General features: G+C 36.0%; 1 protein-coding gene across 4 annotated transcripts; it reads left to right on the top strand.

The window, feature by feature from the left end:
- The first annotated feature begins 1,615 nt into the window (after positions 1-1,615).
- Positions 1,616-20,098, top strand: LOC147291150 (uncharacterized). Of its 4 annotated transcripts, XM_086236506.1 has the most exons (26): positions 1,616-1,948; positions 2,043-2,123; positions 2,457-2,594; positions 3,288-3,398; positions 3,493-3,543; positions 3,679-3,779; positions 5,443-5,536; positions 6,137-6,268; positions 6,365-6,622; positions 6,741-6,819; positions 8,629-8,720; positions 8,812-8,895; positions 9,285-9,359; positions 9,496-9,543; positions 10,144-10,239; positions 10,567-10,796; positions 11,505-15,004; positions 15,110-15,189; positions 15,350-15,430; positions 16,395-16,466; positions 16,546-16,651; positions 16,770-16,824; positions 17,540-17,668; positions 17,760-17,877; positions 19,074-19,153; positions 19,357-20,098. In XM_086236506.1, exons 1-26 carry the CDS (start codon positions 1,784-1,786, stop codon positions 19,775-19,777), a joined length of 6,477 nt encoding a protein of 2,158 aa, XP_086092632.1. In that variant the 5' UTR covers positions 1,616-1,783; the 3' UTR covers positions 19,778-20,098. The 4 variants fall into 4 exon arrangements, with proteins under 4 accessions (XP_086092632.1, XP_086092633.1, XP_086092634.1 ...); XM_086236507.1 differs by lacking the exons at positions 1,616-1,948; positions 2,043-2,123; positions 2,457-2,594 and having other exon boundaries at positions 3,486-3,543; XM_086236508.1 differs by lacking the exons at positions 1,616-1,948; positions 2,043-2,123; positions 2,457-2,594 and having other exon boundaries at positions 3,332-3,398; positions 3,503-3,543.
- The last annotated feature ends 960 nt before the right edge of the window (positions 20,099-21,058 follow it).

Here is a 21,058-nt window from a genome sequence, read left to right as displayed (position 1 = left end):
CTATGCATCATATGCTCCCCAACATATTCATACTTTATTAATTAATACCTGTTTAAGTAATAATGTTATATTTAATGTTTGCTATAAAAAATGTTATATTTAATATATGATTTTGAAAAATTTTATTGATTTATTTGTAATTGACCCTATTTAATATTTCATATATTTGGGGTGACAAAAATAGTTCATTGTAATAGTATACCAATTACGATGTTAGCTTTCACTTCTTTTAAGGATTATTTGTTATGCCAAATTGGAATGAGATTAGGGTAGATTATACTAAATTGTATTAATTACAATGAATTGAATTGTATTTAACTGCAAAAAGTATTTAGAGTTCCTTAGTCAAATAAAATATAATTAAGTATAGTTCAATCTAACATTACATTTGTAGTTTTAGTTGCCGATCAATAGATATTAGGGAGACTTAAAGTCCAATTCATTTTATGAGTTTTTTTTAGATTAAGACATGCAGTGATTTAGGGTTTTTAATTAAGTCATTTTATTTTCTTCTTTTACGACTTTATGTTAGGTTTTAATTTCGGAATTTTGGGTTCTGCCCAAAATTTCGGAGTTAAAACCTAATATGCTGTCTTTACAAAGCCCACTTTATACCCTAAGAGGAAAATACCCTTCAAATCGCCCAAAATTTTGTAGTTAAAACCTAACATGCAGTCTTTACAAAGTCCACTTTACACTCTAGGATGAGAAATACCCTTCAAATCGGGAGAAATACCCAACAAATCGGGAAGAACTTTATTATAAATTAAAATGATTTTCATATAAATTAAAAGAACTTTATTATGAATTTAAAAAAATTTCTTATAAATTAAAGGACTTTATTATGAATTAAAATAATTTTCTTATAAATTTTAAATACTCCCGGTCTTCATCTAAAAATAGTTTTTCTAAAGAATCCAAGTCTAATTATCTCTAGATATTATACTAAGCTCTTATTTATCTAAAATGACAATGCTATCCATCTTTTCCAATCTACGTTTTTCACCGACTTTCTCATTTATTATTTTCATTCCGTAGTATATTTTCATGATTGAAGCTATTCATTTTTTAGATTATTTTTTGAAGATTATCTCTGTAAAAAATCAATTAAATAAAAAATTATTTGGTCATGAAATCGTTATCAAATAAACAAACGGTGAATTAAACTATTACCAAATCCGTCTATTTATTTGATCACAATTATATAACCAAATGACTTTTGATTTGATTGATTTTTTATAAAAATGATCTTCATAGAATGATCTAAAAAATAAATAATTTTAATCATAAAATTACATATTGTGAAATGAAAATAATAAAAGAAACAAGGTGGGAAAAGGTAGATGAGAAAAGGTGTTTATTAATCTCCTATCTAAAATACTGATGCACAAACAATTTGTACCGTGTTTGTGCCTGGGTGAGGAGCCTCAGATTGGGTGAGGAGCCTCGCCGTGCTGTAATTGAACTGGGCTGCCTGTTTGACAATTCTAATTATTTAGTTTCGTTTATTTTTTATTTGGACTAAAATAAATGCCCAAAAAACCAAAAATAGACTCTTTAATTTTGTTTTTGGCCACTAAAAAGTAAAAACAAACTCTTTAACTTTAAGAAAGAGAAAAAAACGCCACCTGAGTAGCCCGACCCACGAGGACGACGACCATCCACGGAAGCTTCCACAACCACAATACTACGATAGTAGAATACTGAAAACTCTTTGTTAAGCTCCCTCAGTAGCCACTTGCAAGACATCACATAGGTAAGGAACACACAGAGAGATAGAGAGATGGAGATAGAGTTTGAGGCAAGGGTCAAGCCTCTGGAATACAAAGTGAAGGCAATGTCACGTGAGTCTCCGTCCCAGAAGGCCGCTCACGTGCTCGACGCCGACCTCCGCTCCCACTGGTCCACCGCCACCAACACCAAGGAGTGGATCCTTCTCGAACTCAACGTAACCCCTTTTAACTCTAACCCTAATCCAAAGCATTTACTTTTCACTTCATTTTAGTTTAAATTTATAATCTTTGTCTTCTCGGGTTTGTTAGGAACCTTGCTTGTTATCGCACATACGAATTTACAACAAGTCTGTTCTGGAATGGGAGATTTCTGTTGGCTTACGCTACAAGGTCAGTACTCAGCTGCTCTCTTTAATTTTTTAATTTTTTGGGTTTTATTATATGGGAAAGTTCACTTCTTTTTGTAATTAGACTCATGAAGGTTGTTTGAAGCTCAAACTTTGTGTAGTTGAAAGTTGAAACCCACTTCAGAATCTGTACTTGTATCTAATGTGAAGCAGTGACCCACTTGCACATGAACTTAACATCATTGATTGCATATGATTTATTTGTAATGGGAGCTACTATTATAGCATTCGTCTTCAGTTATGTATGTTGTAAGTGCATTCTGTAAAAAAGTTATTTGCTTTAGTTTTTGTTTTTGTTTATTTTGTTTTTGAACAGCCGGATACATTTGTAAAAGCACGCCCACGATGTGAAGCACCGCGACGTGACATGATATATCCCATGAACTATACTCCCTGCCGCTATGTGCGGATATCTTGTCTGAGGGGAAATCCCATAGCTATTTTCTTCATACAGGTATTGATATGGGAATTGGTTTTGCTACACTATTGGTTCAGTATGCCTTGGCATATCAAATATAAAAAATCCATATGTGCATGCTTACCATAAATTCATTTTATCAAGTATGGAGGTGTTGAACTCCATGTCACACAAACTACCACACAAGAACTCGGTTCTTGTGTGGTTTTAGACAACAATACGCCAACGATTAATCAAAATTTTCCCCATTCTTCTGAGTGGCAGATCCAGAAATCAACCGTTATGGGGTCAAGATTAAGAAGCTCACGATGCATCTCACGTGACTCACCCTTTCTTCTACTTCCTCTATCTTCTTTTCTAATTTAGACATTTACACATACACCTTGCTTGCATTCTTGCCCCTGCACCTGCCACCAAGACCCAAGCTTCATAGGGTCAAAATTTTTCCTCAAGCCCAACATTTCTAGGTTCATGGGGTCAATTGACCCCATTGACCCCACCCTGCATCCGCCAGTGAATTTCTTCTTGCACATAAGTTTATTTTGTTTGCTGATTTTTGTACGAGGATAACCTTCCCTCCAATATATCAAAACTCTTACTTTTGCTCTGATTTTGAATATATCGGTCTTGGATGATTTCCTGTTTAATAATGTCCCGTCATGTGATTATAAACCGCATATGGTCTCAAATTTATTGGCACTAAAGTTTCTAATATTTCCGCCCTTGCAGCTTATTGGGGTTTCAGTGACTGGCCTGGAACCAGAGTTTCAACCAGTTGTTAACCACTTATTGCCATCCATTATATCTCACAAACAAGATGCTCATGATTTGCATCTTCAGGTGGATCTGCGATCATGCTATCTTTAACATTTACTGTATACCCTGTTCTTGTATTTTCATATCTCTCTGCCTTCTGATGCCTACTAGTTTGTAGTTGCTTAAAGACATGACAAGTCGGTTGCTTGTGTTCCTTCCCCAACTTGAGGTATATTAATTTTTCTCAAATTAGTATATAATTTCTCTTTCGTCTGCTTTATTCCCCCTTCTTTTACATCTATTCTTTTCTTTGCAATTACATTGATGGCCTTTTTTATGCACCCTTTCCTTCCAAACTGTGCAGGCAGACCTTAGCAACTTCTTGGATGCTGCAGAGCCTAACTTGCGTTTTCTTGCTATGCTTGCTGGTCCATTTTATCCAATACTTGATATTGCGAATGAAAGGCATGCACCTGCTTAATATCTTTCACACATGCTATTTCCAAAATCCAGCTTTCAATGATATTGCATGGCTGTCATAGATGATGAGTATACTTTATCTATCATGCTTTTGCAACTCAGTTGCTTGATTTTTCAGAGCACAAAGTGATTATTTAGAATATTCTATCTTAATTTTCCTAATATGCACCCTGTCTAGAGCGTTCTATTTTTATAATTCAATGATATATGCAGAAATATTCTGAATTACCTTAGTTTATTCTTTCAAAGCTTATAAGAGCTGCATATTGGACTTTTGGAAAAAGACAAATACAGGATTGCTTACAAAGGGAAAATTTCTAGTTTAAAACCTTGTAATTCTGTTTCTAACTTTTCCTGCTTGTATGACCTTCTGTTGCCGCTTTATCATGTTTTTGTGGAATTTGATTAGTCTATCCATGTACCTTGATCTCCTCTAACTACATTTGTGACACATACAAATAGTTCTGATGCAAAATGGATGAGAAAGAGGGTGGTTTAAAAGTTCTAAAGGGATAACTAATGGATTATGCGTTGAAAGGTTGGTTGCAGGAAGTAGGGTTTAAGTGGTCACATCTGGACAAAGGTTATTTTCGGCAGATATGGATGCAGGGCTTATATGGGAAAGAAGTGTAGAAAGTTTAAGCCGTTAAGAGTATTATGGATATTGGTGTAATAAAAGGATTATGGTTTGGAGGTTTGACTGGTAATCAAAAGTATTTAATTAGGTGCTGTTATTGCACTAAAAGTAATGCCTACGAATAGTAGTCCAAGAGCTTTGATTTGGTCGTTTTGGGTTGATATGGTGAACGGAGGGATTGGGGTTTGTTAATTATGATAAGTCTCAGGAAATGGCTTTGAAGGTCTGGCACAACTGAATTTGAAAGAGAGTCCCTAAATAAGCACATATTGTCATTTTTTAAAAATCTGCCTGACATAACTAGAATTATTAGTTTGGAAGGCCAAATGCTACTCTAGCATTATCAGAATGGGGGTTTTTGGCAGGCTAAATGCTAAATCTAGCGATATCTGACTGGGGGCTACCTTCAGCTTGGTCACTATGCTGTTTAAACTAACTCTGAAGATGAGCTAAAATCATTGGAAATTTATGGCCTCATTAATTACAGACCAGTTATAAGGTGCAATAACGAAACACTTTTTGCCTATTTTCTTTTCCAATGGTTAGCTTAGTATATTCTGATCAATTAGTTGATTTCCAATGGCGCAACAAGTGAAGTCCTTACTTAACAAGCCATCTAAAGGTTACACTGAAATTTTTTCACATCACATGCTTATATGGGAAAAAATCATTTTCAGGACTAATTTGATGCATTAGTCTTTCTTCATTTTTAGAGCAAGAAGCGGAACTACAAGTGAATCTTAATCATTATGGATAACCAATTCATTTTCAAATATAGTTGGGAGACTTTACCCAAGAAATGGGTAAAAAAAATGGAAAGATCAGAACATGGGAATAGATCTGATACCAATATGGACTACCCATTTCAATTGTTGTGCTTTCTTAAATTGCATACGTATACAATTTAGTCATCATGGTTCATGTAGATCTCCCATCTTTTCACACTCTGGCACATTTAGGTCACCGAGCTTTGTCAGTGTACTTTAATGGTGGCTTATCTTGATACTGTAGGGCAACTGCAAAGTCTTCAGGCAATATCTCAGACTCTGAAGTTTCTAAAAATGGTCATCCGTCATCAGCTTTAACCGTGTCCTCTAACTTTGAGGTCGCTTCTGTGCTCTTTTGTTTATTCTTGTCTCTTTTTCTTTGTCTTTAACTTGACATGCATAACTGTACTCCATTATGCCTCCTCTTGACTGTGGGAGGGTGGTCTGCTCTACATATGTATTTTTTTAAGAATGACAAGATCTATATTTGAACCTTTTATATTAGTATATTTAAATGTATATAAAAGGGATGATATTCTGTTATATATTTTTGCCAATATGTTTATTGCCGAACATTTTCCCATTTTTCACATATTTTTGTCTATTAATAAAGGAGAAAAAAGCTATATTTATCTCGTATATTTATGTGTTTCTTCACCTAAATTATTCATGGCTCTATAATTTGCTGTTTTTTTGTTTCATAAGTTATGCTAAATAGGGTTGTTTAATATGTGAACCTATTTTACAGTGTAATTGTTTTTTTACTTTTAAAAATTTATCACAAAAAGGTTTCTTGTTAATGATCTTTCTTTTAGTCTTTGCACCATAGCCTGCCACAGAAATTTTTGGAATTATGTTTGATATTTTCTGATTCTCTCATTATTTATGGTCTTAAATGACTGGTATAGCCCGTTCTTGCCCCTTTTTATTGTATGCAGCCACGGAAATCACGCAGCACATCACCTTTTGTCTTGTCCACATCCAGTTCTATAGTATTCCGAGCAGATGCAATTTTTGTGCTGTTGAGAAAGGCATATAAAGATTCTGATCTAGGAATTGTTTGCAGAATGGTAATTCATTGGTCTCTGCCCTTTGCATTCTGGTGATCATTTGGCAAGGTTTTCATTATACTCCATAATTTGCTATTTTTGTGCTCTTTATCTCAGGCTTCTAGAATTCTGCATAAGCTTATAGAGCCTGTTACAGTACATGAAGGATCGGCATCTCCTGGTGAAGTGACATCTGGAGATGAAGCATCAAAATCAGAAATAACTAATCCGGCTCCTTTAGTTGATTACTCAAACTTGTTTGGTGAAGAGTTCCAGTTGCCTGATGATCACTGGGACTCAAGCTATCTTAACATCTTGGATATAGGAGCAGTGGAGGAAGGGATTTTACATGTTCTTTATGCTTGTGCGTCACAGGTTGATTACAGAAATAGGGATATAAAACTCCATAAGCGTCCTCTATATTCTGATGTCTGTTTTTGTTTGCTGCTATTCTGATCTATTCATTTACAATTTAACCTGTGATGTTTCGCAGCCTCTTCTCTGCAGCAAATTAGCAGATAGGGCTTCTGACTTCTGGTCTGCATTACCGCTAGTTCAAGCTTTGTTGCCAGGTTGAGTATCACACCCAATCGCTCTTCCTAGTATTGTCATGTCATACAAATGTAATTTAAGACTTAAGTTTTCCGCACATATTCTTAAAATTTTGAAAAAGGATTTACATATTCCTGGTAATGGGATTATAGACATGTGTGTGCCTTCTAAAATGTTTCTCTGCAATAATAGTTTTATAGTTAATTAGACAAGAATATATATATATATATATATATATATGTATATGTGTGTGTGTGTGTGTTTCAATCTAAAGCACAATGAATGATATTCTTTTTTGGTCTGAAATGATATGTTTTTCTTAGGCCTAGCCTGTCTATTTTTTAGGTTGCCTTTAAAATTTATCCTTGCAAAAAATCAGTCAAATTTGGAATGGTTATCCACTTATCCATTATCATTGTAAATATTTCAGTTTTCATTGGAAAAATTGTGTTTTTCTATTTATTTGATCACGGTTAGACTCTAAATGGTTCCATTATGGCTAATTTGTTAGGATGATTCTTAAATGGGGACCTGGAAAAAAGGACGGTTGGGATTATTGGATCAAATTGAGGGGTGGGCCCACATGTGATCACTTTCTTCTCTTAAAAAGAGAGATTCTTCTTTATAAGCTCATTGTGTATATGTATATATGAAATGTGCATGTACATTGTATAGGCATATGTGATCTGTCATAGGACTATGACATACTATTTTTTTGCATTTATTTATTTTTGACAATTCAGGAGTCAAAAAATACATTTTTATGCAAGCGTTAACATATACACAATGTTAATCTCATAATGTATATATATGTACATTTACAATTACAGTGGACTTAGTTGATTTATTTGTAAATTTTCTAGAACTCTTATAACTGCTTAACAATTACAACATCAAGTCAATCCAAATTGTACCCTGTTTTACAAAATTATCAAGAAAGCGTATACAATTCAACCTGAAATAACATCTTTGGGGTTCTTTTCCAAAGAAACCGAAAGTGTTGACAACGAGTCTATTCTAAAAACTGTTGTGTTTTTGCTTTCAAAAATCAAGTTTTCCAGAATTGCATTCAATGGGTTTCTGGAACTGTTTTGGCATCAAAATTTGAAATTTGGATTTTGTTATGATTTTGGATTCTTACGGATATTTCTAGTGTGATTTTTTGGTTTTTGATAGTGAATAGGCTTAGTTGGAATTTTTTTTGTATTGTAATTGTTTTGGTGTTGTGTTAACTTGTTCAGTTTGAAAGGTCAATTTGGACTTGTATGGAAACTGTAAAAGATATGGGCCAGTCCTAATAGAAAAATTCAATTTGGAGGTGATCCCTAAAATCCATATAATGTTAACCAAGATTTTCATTCTTCTTTTAAATTATTGAAGATAAATAAAATTTTTTAGGACTAGGAAAAGAAGGTGGAATCAAATTTCATAGGTAATATACAAGAAATATATGGAAACAGAAGTCAATTATAATTCAGTGTGCATGAAATTCTAGTATAGAACTATATGTGAACATAATGTAAAGAGATCAAGAGCCAGAAATGTAACATCCTCAGAATTTTTTTTTATAGAACCTTAACAGTTTGTATGAAATTCTAGTATAGAACTACTGTATACATGAACATAATGTAAAGAGATCAAGAGCCAGAAATGTAACATTCTCCGAAAATTTGTTTTTTAGAACCTTAACAGTTTGTTTGTTGCCTTTGTCATTAGAGCCAAAGTTCATTGAGCATATGTAAAATGTCACTGCCATTATTGTGTCTCAAATATCTTGGAGTGGCTTTGATAAATTTATTTCACATGTTCATCTTCCTTGGGTTTTGTAGCACTTCGTCCCTCTGTGAGCCGTCCTTTTGACATTGTTGATGATAGTTTTTCTCAATGGAAACAACCAATTGTGCAACAAGCCCTATCTCAGGTTATGTTCAATGTTAATGCGAAATAGTCATTTTGGCTTGGTAATTTTGATATTGTATTTTGACCGTTAGATCATGGTGTTATAATTGCAGATTGTAGCAACATCATCTTCATCATTATATCGCCCCCTTCTTCGTGCCTGTGCTGGCTATTTATCATCATTTTCACCATCACATGTTAGTCACTCTATTCATTTCTAGTAACGCATTAGAATTCTAACTTCTCCTATTGATCTCTATTTCATTTGCTGGTTTTAATTAAAAGTTACCTTCATACAAATTTTGTTTGCATTTATGAATGACCTTTTTGGATGATATCATCAAATACAAATTTGTTGGTCTCAAGATGACATTTGTTGGTTCAAGGCATATGACTGGAAATAATTTAAAGTGACTTGTGGGATTTCTTGATATGTTGTGGATAAGTATACTCATAGGAGTATATGTCCCATATGCATAACTTCTAATAAGCACAAATCAGTACTCTATGGCTTGATGCTTTATTTTTCAAGAAATTTATTGTTCTCAACTGGGAACAAACTGGGTTGAGCTGTTTTCTTTTGCAGGCTAAGGCTGCATCTGTTTTGATTGATCTTTGTTGCAGTGTGCTAGCACCTTGGCTTACTCAAGTGATTGCAAAGGTTCGTCTGAGGCAGATTTCATTTGCTGTAACTTTTCTGTAGTGTGGTTAAGTTGTCCCCTGTCTGTTTACCCTTCTGTTTGATTATTTATTTTTTCTGGTTCGAATTCTAAGCATTCAGGCTGACTTCAATACAGGTTGATCTGGCTGTAGAGCTTCTAGAGGATCTTTTGGGTATAATTCAGGTATGTTTTTCTATTATGTGAACAACAAATATTAATGGTATAAATTCTTATGTTTCAACTCTTGTCAAAGGTAAGGAGGATATGCTGAGTCATATGAATAAGATCAAACTTTATAGAAGTGCCAACTGGGTCAGCAATTAATAGAATCTTTAAAAATATTGCTATAAAGTACTTTAATAAAGCTTCATTAGAAAAATAAAAAACTGTTTCAATAGAGGAGGCAGTTGAACTCCTTTGAAAGAAGGAATTCCAAAAGTAAGATCTGTTTGGCCCTTAGACCTCTTCATCACTATTTGTCCTTACAAAAACTATAGACCTTATTGGTCATTTTAAAAGAAAATGACTTGGCGATTCATTGCCCTAAAAAATCAATTAATTTCTGCTATCAACTTGCTGATTGCAATGTTGTATATTCAATTCAATCCATGATCTATTGGTGAGGTTCAAGTTTCAAAATCAGCTATAAGTTAGGCCTTTTGTCTCCCTTTTTTCTTTTTCCTCATTATTATAAGACTTAGACAATTTCTTTTATTTCATAGCACCTTCTGACAGCTAGCTTTTGTTTTCAGTATGTAAAAACACTGTTGTTTCTTGTGTTAGGGTGCTCGCTATTCCCTTGCTCGTGCTCGTGCTGCCTTAAAATACATTGTTCTGGCTCTCTCTGGTCATATGGATGATATACTAGGAAAGTATAAGGTAGTGCATCTTTTTTGTGTTTTTTTTTTTTTTTCATTGCAATTGGTAATTAAAAAATTGATTAGCTTCATTGCTTTTTTATTTTATTTTTATATCTATGGTCTTAGTGCCTTGGATAGGGAAAAAATGTTTTGGCTAGGGAGAGGATATATTTGTCTCTGGCAGAATCAACCCTGTCTGTAATGATGCTGTTAGATTGTTTGCTTTTTATAATGTCATTTTCAATTATCCCCTTGGTATTGTTGAGATCTGTAAAGTTATCTTGTTTGTTAAGTTAAAAATGATCTTGCTGTTTAGTTTCTTTATTGTGTACTTTCTCTGTTTCAGGAAGTTAAGCACAGAATACTCTTTCTTGTGGAGATGCTAGAACCTTTCCTTGATCCTGCTGTAGGCAGATTGAAGGGCAACATAGCCTTTGGAGATCTATCTTCTACATATCCAGAAAAGCAGGAACAGAATTGTGTTATTGCCCTCAATGTGATCCGTACAGCAGTGCAGAAACCAGCCGTTCTTCCTTCATTGGAATCTGAATGGAGGCGTGGATCAGTTGCTCCTAGGTAATACATACCTGTATCATGCCAAATCTTTTGTTAAGACATTCTGGCCCTGTTTGTTTGACTAGAATATTATAGTGGGAATAGGAATTGTACTCCTTTTTCTGAGAGTTCCTGAATGGAATGGTTATGAGATTTTTATTCCAACATTTGATAAAACCAAGAATCGGGATTAAGAAATGGTTTACCATTCCCATTGTAACATGTGGTAATGGCTGGAATAGACTAAAACATTTTAACATATTTTCCAAAGTCCAATAATACCCTTTACCGCTAAGATTTAAAAGTTTTCAATATCAAAATTAAAGTATTAATTCATAATTTATACGTAATTCGACTTTATAAAGAAAACACAACATAAATCAACACCTAATGTGCTGGGAACTTTTTGTTTTAAGAACTTTTTGTTTTGAATAGAAAGTTGCGGAACAAATGTTATACATCATATATTCTTTTAACTTTGTCTTCTTCCCTCCAACGAGACCGTTCACATGTTGCCCCTTATGAGCAGTCCACCATTAATCTTCTCACACGAGTAGAAAACCCACACATATTCAAATTTACATTCTAATTATAAGCGTTCATATTATTTCACTTCCACTTCCACTGCTTGAAATTTAGGGTTTCAAATTAACATTATTGTGTTTTCCCCTGAGACAATGTCTTGTTATGTTATATGGGATTGGTGATGGACATAAATTCTTGATGCAGTGTACTACTCTCGATATTGGAACCTCACATGCAATTACCTCCTGAAATTGACCTTCGCACGTCTCCTGTCTCCAGACCACTGGAACTTGACTCTTCATCTGGTTTATCTCCTTCTTCAGCTTCTCACCATGGGGTAGCTTCTTTGAAAATAAACAGCCAGGATGAATTTGATGGGAAGACAGATATTTCTGATACAGCGGTGAAAATGGACATTTTAGAAGATGTCAATCTTCTTTTTGCTCCTCCAGAACTGCATAACATAGTACTAACAAATATATCTAGTGGTCCTAACGAGAGCAGCTCTGTCTCTAACCATGAGGATGCTGGTGCTGAACCAAAACATGTGGTTGGGAAGAATTTTCCATACCAGTTCCAAATTGACTTAAAACTAGATTCTGGTGTCGCTGTGGAATTCTTCAACTTGCAAGCAGATTATTTCCAACTTATAAGCTATCAAGACTGTGAGCTCAGGGCTTCTGAGTTTCGGCGTTTGGCCTTAGATTTACATTCGCAGAATGAGATTACTGTTGAGAGTCATGATGCTGCTATAGATGCTTTGCTCTTGGCTGCAGAGTGCTATGTCAATCCATTTTTTATGATGTCTTTCAAAGGCAGTCCAAAGTTAATGAATGAGATAACTATCAATGGTATTAGAACTCCACAAGATCATGAAATCTTGGAGCTGCGAATGGTCTCTGGAAAGTCCAAGAGTAACCTAGAAACATTATCTCTTCTTGAAAGGAAAAGAGACAAGATTGTTCTCCAAATTCTGCTTGAGGCTGCAGAGTTAGACAGGAAGTATCGAGAAAAGGCTTCAGATGGAGGACTTAATCCATACAACACTGTAGGATTTGATGAGCAAGCCATTAGGCTGTCTCCCCTTGATATACTATCTGCGGATGCCATCACCTTGGTTCGACAAAATCAAGCTTTGTTGTGCAGCTTTCTGATTCAACGATTGCAAAGGGAGCAGCACTCAATGCATGAAATTCTTATGCAGTGTATGATATTTTTGTTGAATTCTGCTACTAAGCTATACTGCGCTCCAGAACATGTGATTGACATTGCATTAGGATCTGCTGAGTACTTAAATGGGATGCTAACTTCCCTGTATTATCAGTTTAAAGAAAGCAATCTGCAGTTGGAGCCGGAAACAATACATGGGATACAACGACGGTGGATACTGCTTCAAAGATTGGTAATTTCTTCAAGCGGTGGTGATGAGGGGACAGACTTTGCAATCAATAAAAATGGTGTCCGTTATGGAAATTTGATTCCACCTTCAGCCTGGATGCAGAGGATATCTACATTTTCTAGATGCACGTCCCCTCTTGTTCGGTTTCTAGGTTGGATGGCAGTATCTCGTAATGCAAGACATTATATAAAGGACCGGCTCTTACTTGCTTTGGATCTACCGCAGCTGACGTATCTTTTATCTATATTTGCAGATGAGCTTTCTGTAGTAGATAATTTTGTCAATCGAAGATATGAAGAATCAGGGGGAGAAAATGTTACTGCAGTCAATATAGGATTTGAATTTTCTGATCAGAAGCAGCAGGACCAATCTTTTCGTGTCATCTACCCTGATCTCCATAAGTTCTTTCCTAATATGAAAAAGCAATTTGAAGCTTTTGGAGAAACCATTTTGGAGGCTGTTGGGTTGCAGTTGAGGTCCCTTTCTACCAGTATGGTGCCTGATATTTTGTGTTGGTTTTCTGATTTGTGTTCATGGCCATTTCTATATACAGAGCAGATTTCTGCTCGAAATAGTTCTGATCATTTGAAAGGGTATGTTTCAAAGAATGCCAAAGCAATCATCCTTTACTTACTTGAAGCCATTGTAACTGAGCACATGGAAGCGATGGTGCCTGAGATACCTAGAGTGGTGCAAGTTCTGGCATCCCTTTGTAGAGCAACGTACTGCGATGTATCATTTCTTGAATCTATATTGTGTTTGTTGAGACCAATCATTTCATATTCTTTATATAAGGTGTCTGACGAGGAAAGATCATTGGTTGATGATTCATGTGTTAATTTTGAGTCATTATGCTTTGATGAGCTTTTCAGTAACATCAGACAGATTGAGAGCAAAGATAATTGCACAGAAAAAGTATACAACAGAGGACTAACAATATTCATTTTGGCCTCTGTGTTTCCTGATTTATCTGCTCAGCGTAGGAGGGAAATATTGCAGTCCTTAATGTTTTGGGCCGATTTTGCCACTTTTGAGCCAACAACTTCTTTCCACAATTATCTTTGTGCATTTCAGAGTGTTATGGAGAGTTGCAAACTTCTATTAGTTCAGACTTTAAAACTCTTTGGTGCCATCCCACTTGAGCTGCCCACTGATGGACAACATGACAGTAGTTTGGAGTCACATTCATGGTTCCTCAGTGATGTCTGCCACGGTTCACGTCCAGAGAAGGTCTCTGTGAAGTTAGAAGGTAACAAATTTGGTGCTGATATTGTGAATAAAAAGGTTTATCATTTATCTCCCGATGATATAGAACAATTCTCAAAAAACTTAGAGGTTCTCATTGTTAAGCTTTACTCAACGATTGAGCTCTGTTGGAATCTTCATCATCAACTGGCTAAGAAGCTGACTATTACATCCACAGAGTGTTTTATGTACTCAAGATGCTTGGCATCAATGGCACAAAGAATTAATGATGCTCAAGAAAATGACTCTGAAATTTCCCTCGCATCCAAGTCAGTTGATCAATTCCTTGTTCATTGGAGGAGCAGTTCAGAAGTAATTTCTGAAACCATTCTAACCCTTCAAGAAAACAGATGCTGGGAAGTTGCATCTGTTATGGTTGATTGCCTACTTGCGGTGCTTCATAAGTTTGACCTTAATAATGTGATTGGCTTCATTTGTTCTGCAATAGAAAAATTTTCTTGCAATGCACCGAAAATTGCGTGGCGCTTGCAGAGTGAAAAATGGTTATTGATTTTGCTTACAAGAGGCTTCCATTCCCTCAAGGAATGTGAGGTTTCTCTGGTTAGTTTGTTCTGTACAATGCTGGGTCATCCTGAACCCGAGCAACGATCTATAGCACTTCAGGTCTTAGAAAAACTTGTTGGCCATGATTGGAGTGGAGGAACTGCCCTTCAATCTTCCATGTCCTACAAAAATTTGGTTTCACCGGGCTTTGTATCTGTTCCTGAATCAGTTATCTCTCATTTGGTTTCAAGTACATGGGATCTGGTGGTTGTGCTGGCGTCATCTGATGCATCAATTCTTGTAAGGACTCGTGCGATGGCTCTTCTTGTAGATTATATCCCATTTGCTGAACGACGTCTGTTACAGTCTTTTCTTGCGGCAGCTGATAGTGTTCATGGTTTGGGAAAGCTTGCCCATCCAAATTGTGAGGGCCCAATGGTGAGGCTTTCATTAGCACTGATTGCTGGTGCATGTCTATACTGTCCAGATGAAGATATCTCTCTGATTCCTGAAAATGTTTGGAACAATATTGAGACCCTAGCGTTGTCAAAAACTGGTATCCACTTCTTATAGTTCTCTAAGTTTTGTAGTATAATACTGGAGATGTTGAGAGTGCATTTTTTGTCATTCCATTTTTTTTTAATTTCCGTTCTTTTTGTAGATGGCAGGCTTGGGGATGTCGAGAAAAGGGCTTGCCAAGTCTTATGTAGATTGAGAAATGAAGGGGATGAAGCTAAAGAGGTAAGTAATAGGAAAGTCCTAGTTCTTTGTTGTCATAGCATAATATGTCAAAGATATTGGAGTATATGCCAAACATTTTCCTAGGAACTGTTTTTTATTTTTTATTTTATGAGTAAATTGAAACTGGTACTTACTAATCGAACCTCACTTTACATGTAAGGTCCTGAGAGAAGTGCTCTCCTCAAGTTCTTCAAAACAATTTGATCCAGATTTTGAAAGTACTCGTGAATCTGTTCTTCAGGTGAGAAACATTGTAGAGGTGATGTGGTGTGGATATTCATATTGTTTGATGATATTGTTATTTTGCCTGCACTGGAAAATCCTTGCTTGATCCTATTGTCCGAAAAGCGTAATCTAATAGGAAATGAGTTTAACAATGTATACCAAGATTTACACAACACGCATTAACAGTCCTGCAGGACAAATTTCTTCTTTGATGTTCATAAAGTCGTTACTGTTTCAAGTGGTTATTGTACATTTGAGGTATACATGTTGCACAAATTCAGTTCAATCAACTTGGAATATCAAGTTGTATTATACATTTATGTTTGTTGGAATTTAATGAAGCTTGGACTGCTTGCTAGAAAGTAGAGTTCATTGTTTTCTCGTATCAAATAAACTTGCATGGGGTGCATTTTTGCTTCAATGCAAGCACAAAGTATTGAATATTAATGTGTTGGTGGCATAGTTGCTCTTGCAGCATGTGTTGTGTAACCAATTCTTTCTCAGTTTTCTGCTATGAATGTTTTTGCTTTTTTATAATTTTTAGGTTTACTTTATTTCTTTTTAGAGTTATTGGAGCTTTAAAATGCCTACTTGTATGCTTTCAAAAGGTAGTCATATATGTCGCGGGTATCTATATTACACTCAAATGCTATCTGATAGGCACCCAATCTTTACTAGAAAAATATATCCAATACTTTGATAATGCTGGAGACATTTGAAACACATTTCCTTTCTTTTGTTCCCAAAATGAGAGTATATGGATAACCATGTCTGTTTTCTATAAATTTTACACGAGGGATCTCATTAGAAAATGAAATTGATCTTCTTTTTTTTTTTTTTTTTGTAATTCTTGGTACCTCATGTCCATCTTTTTTTAAAGTTTCTACCCCTTGCATTATCCATGGGTTTCCTAGACTAGTTTTTGAGCTACTAGCTTTTCATCTTCTAGAAGCTAATCTATATTTGTTAACTTGTAATAGGTCCTTTCCAGTTTGACTTCTGCAAAGTCATACTTCGATATTTTCTCGAACAAAATTGACCAGGAGGTTATGGTAAGCTTGATTTACTATTGATGCTGTTTGTCGCATTCAAAACTTATACATGAAGTTACTTTAATTGAATATGTTGTAGGAACTAGAGGAGGCTGAATTAGAATTGGACATTCTTCAGAAAGAACATGCAATACAAGAATTTCCTAAAGATTCCAAAGATGGACATCCAATTACTTCTCTAACATGTAATGCTTTCTGTCCCTAGAATTCTCATTTACATCTATTCGTTGTTTGAGATGATTGTACCCATCATGTTGAGAACTTTTTCCCCAGCATTTGTCAACTTATCACTCTGTTTTTCAGCTCCTCTGAAAGATGGTGCACGCCTTCAGCAAATCAAAGATTGTATTCATTCCTTGTAAGTGCTAAAAAACATTCTTCGTATGTTCGTAATAAGTGAAATTAACTGTAAAGAGCAAGGCTCACAATATTTATTTATTGCTAAGAATTTAATAGAACTAACTGCTGGGCAACACTAGAATGAGCTTCAGAATAATAAGAAATCAGCAATCAAGTTTTGTTATAATTTTGCTAGATTGGAAAGCAGTTCTTAGATAATTTCTCAGCTGTTGGTGTTTTGCTCAACTATTATGTTGTTAGTTTTTTTCTTTCTTCCAGTGGACATCTTGTCTACTGTTGGTGTACCTTTCGTTTGTTTGAGAACTTTAACTATATCAAATTGCAACATATTGTGTCAATGTCAAGTAGTTCTTCTCCGAGCCCTTTTTTATGGTGAAAAAAAGATGGGGTTCTTATCCTACTAGAAGATCCACTAGCTCAAAGTCAATGGTTGGTTATAAACATATTCTGAGTCCACATCTGAAATCCTTCAAGAGGTGCCATTGGACCTTATCTTTAAGGCTCCTAATCTTTGATGGCTGATGAACACCAAATTTTGGAACAGTAAAATCTCATACATTCAACAGCCAGAAAAAAAAAGAAAAAGAAAAAATCTTATACATGTTAAATTCTTGAACTGTTGTGCCTTCTTATTTTCCGAAAATTTCCAGTTTCTTTGGCATGGTATTTTGTAGACTTCAAATTCAGTTTTTGTGGTCTTTCCTTGCTACCAGAGAAAAGTCCAAGCTCCGTGAAGACATAGTTGCCCGCAGGCAGAAAAAACTTATTATGAGACATGCTCGTCAGAAATATTTGGAAGAGGCAGCTTTACGAGAAGCTGAACTACTTCAAGAACTTGATAGGTATTGCGCCCATAGTGGCTCTGTCTTGTGTTTTATTGTAATGAATATAAATTTGTTGGTACCACAACTAACATATGAACTGACTTATCAGGGAGAGAACAGCTGAAGTTGAAAAAGATATAGAGAGACAGCGAATGCTAGAACTTGAGCGTGCAAAAACGAGGGAGCTGCGACAAAACCTTGAAATGGAGAAGGAAAGACAAGCACAGGTAATAAAGCTTTCTCAGTACTATCTTGAGCGAATTTTGAATCAACTGTCTGACATTTTGACTATGCTGTTTGCCACATAATTGGCATTGGCAATGCTGTTACTTTTTGGGTGGTCTGGCCCAAGAATTAGTTAGACCATTGTTCATGGTGGTCATTGAGTCTAAATATTATATTGGCTTTGAAAGTACACCATCTTCTTGTATGCTTATTACATGTCTCAAATTAATTTGACCAAAAGACCATGAGGGCAAGGAGGACTTGGACCTAACTACCTAACTGCTTGCTGTTATATCATGTCAATTGTTATACAAGGGTAGACCATGTTTTTCCTCTCCCTCCCTCTCTCCCCCTTTCTACCTATCTATACGTATGGATTCATTTTGTTATGCATACATACATATGTATGCACGCATGGATACCCACGAGAATGAATCCAGTAGGTCTCTTGAAGGCATCACCGGGAAGGAAATCAGAATTCATCGTCTCTTTTTTTTGTTTTTTCAGTTTTTAAGTTTTTAACTTTAGGGAGTTGGCATCATTGGAAATGTATCTTGGTCATTCCATTTTTATGCCAGCTGCAAGTCCTCTGATAAAGTATCATTTTGACAAGATTATTAACTTTCTGAGAGAGGAGTCATGATTCATGTTTCCTATTTTTACTGTTATTCTGGAAACCTAAATGGAACTTAGAAGGTGGATATATAATATGGGTTATCCCCCCAAACTATTGGGGCTTCGCACTTTGCCCTCCAAACTAATTTTTTTGACAGTTAACCCTCCAGACTATGTTCCATCAAACAGAAAACTCTCACCAGTCAAAAAAATAGTCTTCTCCGTCAGATTTGCACATGTGGTGTTAGAGAGAATGCCAGGTATGCAAAAATGACAGCCCATCTGATCTTTAATGGAGTGGGTTCATATGTTTGACGGAACATAGTCTGGGTGTAATGCGACAAAAAATGTAGTTTGGGGGGCAAAAAGTGCGAACTCTCCAATACTTTGGGGGATAAATTGTAATTAACCCGTATAATATTTGTGTCATGGATCTTGTAAGATAAAACAGTATCTTTAGTCTCTTGTTTCTGCCATTTAAAAATGATACATACGAATACTTTAGGAACAAAAAAATGTTACATACTAATACTTCAGGAAAAGAAATGTTACACACTAATAACTCAAAACTTACCTTTGGCAGAGAGAGCTTCAGCGTGAGTTGGAGCAGGCTGAAGCAGGAGTACGACCATCACGACGCGACTTTTCCTCCACTTACAGTAGGTAAGCCTTTTATGTGGACCGGGCCTGTTCCACAACAAATGTGAATAAAATATGTATTGCCTTGTCTTCAGTGTTGTAGCTATTATCAGTTATTTTGAACCGGTATAAGTATTCGTGTCTGCATGTTTGTCATGGATTATGGTTGTGCATATATGTTTTGCTGCATGTTTAGCTTAGACTCAGTTTGGCATATTCCTTTGCAGTCGGCCCCGGGATAGGTATCGTGAAAGAGAAAATGGAAGAGCAGTTAATGAAGGTAGCACAAGGTCAAGTACTGGAAACTTGCAGCTTGAAACTTCTACCACCAGTTCTTCTATGGGGAGCATGCCAACTGTGGTTCTGTCTGGGTCCCGGCCTTTTTCCGGCCAGCCGCCTACCATTTTACAATCACGTGATCGTCTGGATGATGGTGGGAGTGGTTATGAAGAAATGGATGGAAGCAAAGACTCTGGTGACACGGGGAGTGTTGGAGATCCGGACTCAATATCATCGTTTGACGGACAGCCTGTTGGATTTGGGTCTGGTCAAAGGCATGGTTCTAGAGGGAGCAAGTCCAGGCAGGTAGTGGAGCGGAGGGAACGGGAAGTTAGACGAGAAGGAAAGTGGGAAAGGAAACATTTATGACTAATGACTTAGAGAATGAGGGAAATCTGGTTCTAGGTTAGGATACTCAAAAGTGTATGTGCATTGATCTTCGGGAAGGAAAAACCATTTCGAAGATATTGTGAATACAGATTATGAAGGGAGCCTTTTCATCAGAGTTTGGAAGTGGTTGATTGTTGTAGTGGTGAAGCAGTTAAATTCTGATTAGGTTTTCTCATGTAACATTATTGTACCTATAATCTTGTGCTGTATTTTGCATGTTAGTTTCTGGTATGCTTCGACTGAAATCATCTCCACCCAAAGAGTATGGCCAAATTTAATGAGAATTTTGTTTTTTCATTTTCCCCTTGATCAGATGGCACTTTGCATGGTAGCAAGTAAACTTTGCTAACTTTCAAGGAAAAAACAATTGAATAGAGCAGAATATGGTAACGTGGTTAGAAAGGAAAGTCTTGACTCTTGCATACAAGTCCGTTTTTTAAGCAATAAAAGCATTAAAAAAAAAAAGAATTGAAAAAATTATCAAGTCAAGCCATGAAAAAGGACTAGTCTCCAGTTTGCTTATTATTATTATTTTTTTTTATCATCATTGGTTTGTACATTTTGTGTTTAAAAAACGCAAGTTCAAGGAAGGTGATGGGACGGTATATAACATGCTGTTTAATGCCATTTTCTTATATATCCGTTTTCTTAATTCTTGAGGCTTTTTGATTTGCATTGCAAAAATAAATAAAAGATGAGCAAATTACAATTTAGTACTTCAATTTTATATGTTATTTCAACTTATTATCCAAATTTTGAAAATTTGCAAAAAAATATCTCAACTTTCATTTTGTGTCAAAATAGTATTTATGTTAGTTTTTCTGTCAAATAAATCGTTATCTACTGACGTGACAGATGTATTTTCGTCTTTTTCTCCAAATTAAAAAAATAATAATATTCTTAAAAACTTTTGAATAAAAAAATTTCTTAAAAAAATTAAAACTTCTAAAAATTTTAAAAAACAAATTGGGGGGAAATAGGTAGGGGAGGGTTAGGGGTTGGGTAAGGGGTGAAGGGGCTGGGACTGGTGGTAGGTTAGGCAGGGAGAGGGGGGAGGATGGGTGGGGGCGGGCTAGGATGGCTTGGGGAGGGCGGGAAGGGGAGGGGATGGCTAAGGGAGGGTTGGGTGGGGGCGGGAAGGGGAGGGGCTGGGGCTGGGGTGCGACGGGGGCTGGGGCTGGGAGGGTACGACGAGGCTGGGGCTGCAACGGGGGCTGGGGTGGGGGTGCGACGGCGCTGGGGGTGGAGGAGGGGGTGCGA

The sequence above is a fragment of the Dryas octopetala genome, chromosome 3 (assembly GCF_963921425.1).
Source record: "Dryas octopetala chromosome 3, drDryOcto1.1, whole genome shotgun sequence".
In the NCBI taxonomy this organism is placed as follows: domain Eukaryota; kingdom Viridiplantae; phylum Streptophyta; class Magnoliopsida; order Rosales; family Rosaceae; genus Dryas; species Dryas octopetala.
This window is presented reverse-complemented; position numbering and strand designations above follow the sequence as displayed.